We start from the raw sequence: 4,461 nt of genomic DNA on the forward strand, positions 1-4,461 counted from the left end.
TGCGCCGGCAGCAACCCCTCTCCCTCCACTTAAATCTAGCCGGCATCACCCCGCCGTTTTCCGGACAATCTTCGCGCGACTCGCGAGATGCAAAGTCATAAATGTGTCGAGCTTGAAGCTAATATCAAAATTTGTTCACAATTAATATAATATTTATATATTATATGTAGAGGAGAAGGTGCATTATTATGGCATTCCATTTACGTTTTATACAATAACTTGGTTAATAATAAATATTGAAATTTGAAATTTAACGATTACACATTCGCCAAAGCGTTGTTCAATCGATTCTAGAACTCAAAGTGATTATGAAACATTTATTAGATACTTAACACACTGTTTGTAAAAATAGGGATGGTAATGTGGCCTTCCACAAAAATACATATAGATTTAAAAAATTAGTTTTCTTTAAAAAACAATATTTGTTACAAAATACAAAATAAGAAAGTAAAATATTACAGAATGTATGCAAATGTATATGTATATGTACACATGCTTCTCTCCCATAGAATTGTTCAGTACTAAAAATCTACAAAAAAAATATATGTAATATAAATTATAGGTTATAACAGTAGAGCTACAATCGATTTATGGAATAATTTAATATGAAAATGTCGAAAAAGAGGTCAACAATCAACATGTAGGAGGCAACACATTAGCAAAATGCCATGCCATTGTTTAACTTATTCGCGCGTATATCAAGTAAAATGTTAAATAACAAACAATAACAACTCAATTATACATATATTCGTGTACGCTCAATTTAAGAAAAATGGGAAAGTAGGTATGTATAATTAAATGTACCTTAATCTATATTAGCCTTAATACTACTTTCTCTTTTATATAGTGGAACTTTTTAAATTTTATATGCGTGTACGCATAGATGTTGTTAATTTGCAATGTTTCGTTGTGTTATGCCGATTAAATGAAAATAATTAAGCCGGCAGTGCTTGTTTTTCTGCTGGATTGTCAACTTGATTAGACAGTGTAGTCAGCATTGTCAGCAAATACGCAGCCAATAAAGTTAGTAAAATTCTAATTTAGTTAGCAATCCAGTAGGAAAACAAGCAAGCATTATGTGCCGCTGGCTTTAATCTTAATAATGAACAGTATATTGTATTGTTAGATGTCAAAGAAGTTATGGTAATACAATCTTTTGATTAACACATTTTATTATTTTCAACTTAATTTGAATCAAAATGTAAATCATTTCTGTGGCTAGCTAAGTAAATAACGTCCATATTAATATGTGTACTTAGTAAAAAATAATAAACTAAATTCAAGTCAAATAAAACAATGGAGTCAAACAATTTAATTCAAGCAAATGTATTTGACTTGAATTTAGTTTATTATTTTTTAAAAAGAAAAATATAGAGAGAGACACATTGTTAAACTTATTATGTCAGTGTCTCTCTCTATATTTTGGTATCATCTGTCTTCTTTATTAACAATTTGAAAACGGCGCTCACGCGTCATAACCGAAAAGTTAAATATTACATCTAAATAATTTGTTAATTACTATAATTTACTATAATTTAATCGCTAGAAATTTTGCGTTTCGTTATCTTATATAAAAGTTTTAAATACGTCCAGTCGAAAATCTCGGCACAGTAAAAGAGAGATCTCGCTCTCTAAAAGAGAAAAACCGTTACTTATTTATTTATACTTTGACAGCGAACTAATAAAGACCGAAACTTTGTCACAGGAACCGGCGAGTCGGGCAAGTCCACCTTTATTAAGCAGATGAGGATTATCCATGGCTCCGGCTACTCGGACGAGGATAAGAGGGGGTTTATCAAACTTGTGTACCAAAACATTTTTATGGCGATGCAGTCCATGATCCGGGCGATGGACCTCCTGAAGATCCAGTATGGCGATTCCTCGAATATAGTGCGTATCATTCACAATTTTATCGATTGCTCATAATTAATAGGTCTATGCAAAGAAAACCTTTGAATTTTACAGCAGCAATAAATAAATATCGCAAATTGCGTTACACGTATATTTTAAAACAAAATGAAAAAAATTATAAAAAATTACAGTTTTTTCCTGTTTTATTTAAAATAATACAAAAAGTTTGACGATTTAGATTCTGGTTAAAATATTATTTTAGTTAAAAGTAGATGTGTTTTAAGATAAAATGAGAAAATTTTTATTTAAACTATAAAATTGTATTGTTAAATATAGATATTGACTTTATTGTGAACTATTTCATATGTATATAACGTTCATTTTTGTACAGGAAATATAAATTTCTACGGCATTTTCGAAATTGGAGCAACACTAGATATAAATTTACGATTTTACTACAGTGTCTTTACCGAGAAAAATGTTCTCGTTGTATACCATCAAGAAGTACAAAAAAATGAATTCTGATTCTATCAATCAGAATTTCGGTTATCGTAAATGAATTTCTAATTATATCATGTGCTAGATTAGAATGTTTAATAAATTTAATTACAAGTATCTGATTTGTACTTTTCTGATTGAATCTCTGATCGAAACAGAATTTTTTCCAATTAGTGCAATATAATTTTTTTCCAGAGCTGATAAAAATATTACACTTCACATTATAATTTTTGCTTTCTTTAATTAATTTACTGATCCTATCACGTGTTATTTTACGCGGTTCCGAGATATATATCTGATATACACATCAGATATATCAAACGCTTTAAATCTGCTATTGCGATCGTATGCAGGTCAGACTTCGCGTTAAAGGGTTAATTAAAGCGTTAACTATGCTGCACATGAGAAGGTTAACGATAATTTCATATCGCATACTTGATATCGGACATGCCGATACGAGTTTCAAACCGGAAACTCGTAAATTATATATTGTAATTTCGCTTCGTCATTTCCCTAGGTTCATACGTTTTTTCTTCCTCTTCCTTGCAGGAAAAAGCGGAACTGGTGCGGAGCGTCGACTTTGAAACGGTGACGACGTTCGAGAGCCCGTACGTGGGAGCAATCAAGGACCTGTGGGCGGACGCGGGTATACAGGAGTGCTACGATCGTAGACGGGAATACCAACTCACGGACTCCGCCAAGTAGTAAGTATTTTGACTGTATGCTACGTTTTTTGTCGCGGAACTGATGCTTGTCCACGTGTTTTACCGAGAGATTATCCTCCCGTTCATCCATATATAACATCCTGAATTTCCTCACCGAAAAAAACTTATGTAACAGGACAACTCAACACTAGTCTTTCTCTCATTGATTCGTTTTCAACAAATTGAGGCTTTTTCTCTTGAGAAAAGCATCAAGACTCTCGACTTCTGCGTTCTCACAAACAAATTTTATCTTATCAATTCGTCTGTACAATTCTGATCAAACGAAAGGAGACATTAAATTACAACAAATATTTTTTATCGGAACTGTGTACGATACATATGAAAATACTTTGTATCTTCCGCCTCCAGAACACACACACACACACGCGCGCGCGCGCGCGCAAACATATCCAAACAATTCCTTTCCAAAAGGGCTTGGGTCAGTTTCTAATAAAGACTACCTTTTAACATATAATATATGTAGGAATATATTTCCGTCCAGTTTCTCTCTGAAGAAAAAGAGAATGATAGTTGACTTAAGACCTTTCAATAAGCTCTTCATTTTCAAAGACTTTACCGAGATTTGTCTTTGAATCTTGTTTAAACACGTGTCTACCTTATCCTTCTTGCGTTTGCGTTTCGAAGCAGTGCTTCTGATATTCACGCGCGCACCGGACACGATTTAATTCTCTCACGGTGGCTTTACTTCCTTCCTCTCCTTTTTTCCTCTTTCCTGTACATCGCGTATTGAGAACACGATGTTTCAGTTACCTAATGGAGATAGATCGAGTCGCGGCACCAAACTACCTCCCCACAGAACAGGACATTCTTCGTGTGAGAGTGCCCACCACCGGTATAATTGAATATCCCTTTGACTTGGAAGAGATCCGATTTAGGTATGTGGTCGACCGATGAAGATGATGAAAGAAGGAGAGAGCTGCCTGCGCCTGCAAAACCACCTGCATCGGGCCGTTTCTGCATTATTTTTGTCTTCTATAACTTACTCGTTGCACCTAGGACTTGTTGTTCAATTAAGTGTTCACCTGTCCCCCGTTCCACGCAATGCTATTTAAACCTGTGACTTTCTTCTGTTAAATATAAACAAAACTGACGACAGGATTTTTTAATTTGCTAAAAGCTGTGGTCGCGTTCATTACCATATTAGATGTGATCGAATTGATTTAACTGTATAGATGAAAATGAAAAATTTTTTCTGCTTTATAAAGATCTAAAACAGATCTATAGCAGACTATAGTTTCTTTTCTTTGGTATCTAATGTATTGATAAAAATTACAACTGCGTAATTACTTTATTTGTGATATTTAATTTAATTTTACCTTTTATTTGAAATCTACACACACACACACACACACACACACACACACACACACACACACACACACACACA

The 4,461-nt window shown here is 33.7% G+C and overlaps 1 protein-coding gene across 6 annotated transcripts in view; it reads left to right on the top strand.

Moving 5' to 3' along the window:
- LOC108754066 (guanine nucleotide-binding protein G(q) subunit alpha) overlaps positions 1 to 4,461 on the top strand; it is a 42,578-nt gene that overhangs the window by 31,437 nt on the left and 6,680 nt on the right. For 4 of the 6 annotated variants that reach the window (XM_018496108.1, XM_018496109.1, XM_018496106.1 and 1 more), the window contains exons 2-4: positions 1,706 to 1,890; positions 2,899 to 3,053; positions 3,821 to 3,949. In XM_018496108.1, the coding sequence (XP_018351610.1) occupies positions 1,706 to 1,890; positions 2,899 to 3,053; positions 3,821 to 3,949 (469 nt within the window). The remainder of the gene's footprint in view (positions 1 to 1,705; positions 1,891 to 2,898; positions 3,054 to 3,820; positions 3,950 to 4,461) is intronic. The other 2 variants (XM_018496104.1, XM_018496105.1) reach the window with 1 other exon arrangement.

This window comes from Trachymyrmex septentrionalis, unplaced genomic scaffold, assembly GCF_001594115.1.
Source record: "Trachymyrmex septentrionalis isolate Tsep2-gDNA-1 unplaced genomic scaffold, Tsep1.0 scaffold75, whole genome shotgun sequence".
Classification (NCBI taxonomy): domain Eukaryota; kingdom Metazoa; phylum Arthropoda; class Insecta; order Hymenoptera; family Formicidae; genus Trachymyrmex; species Trachymyrmex septentrionalis.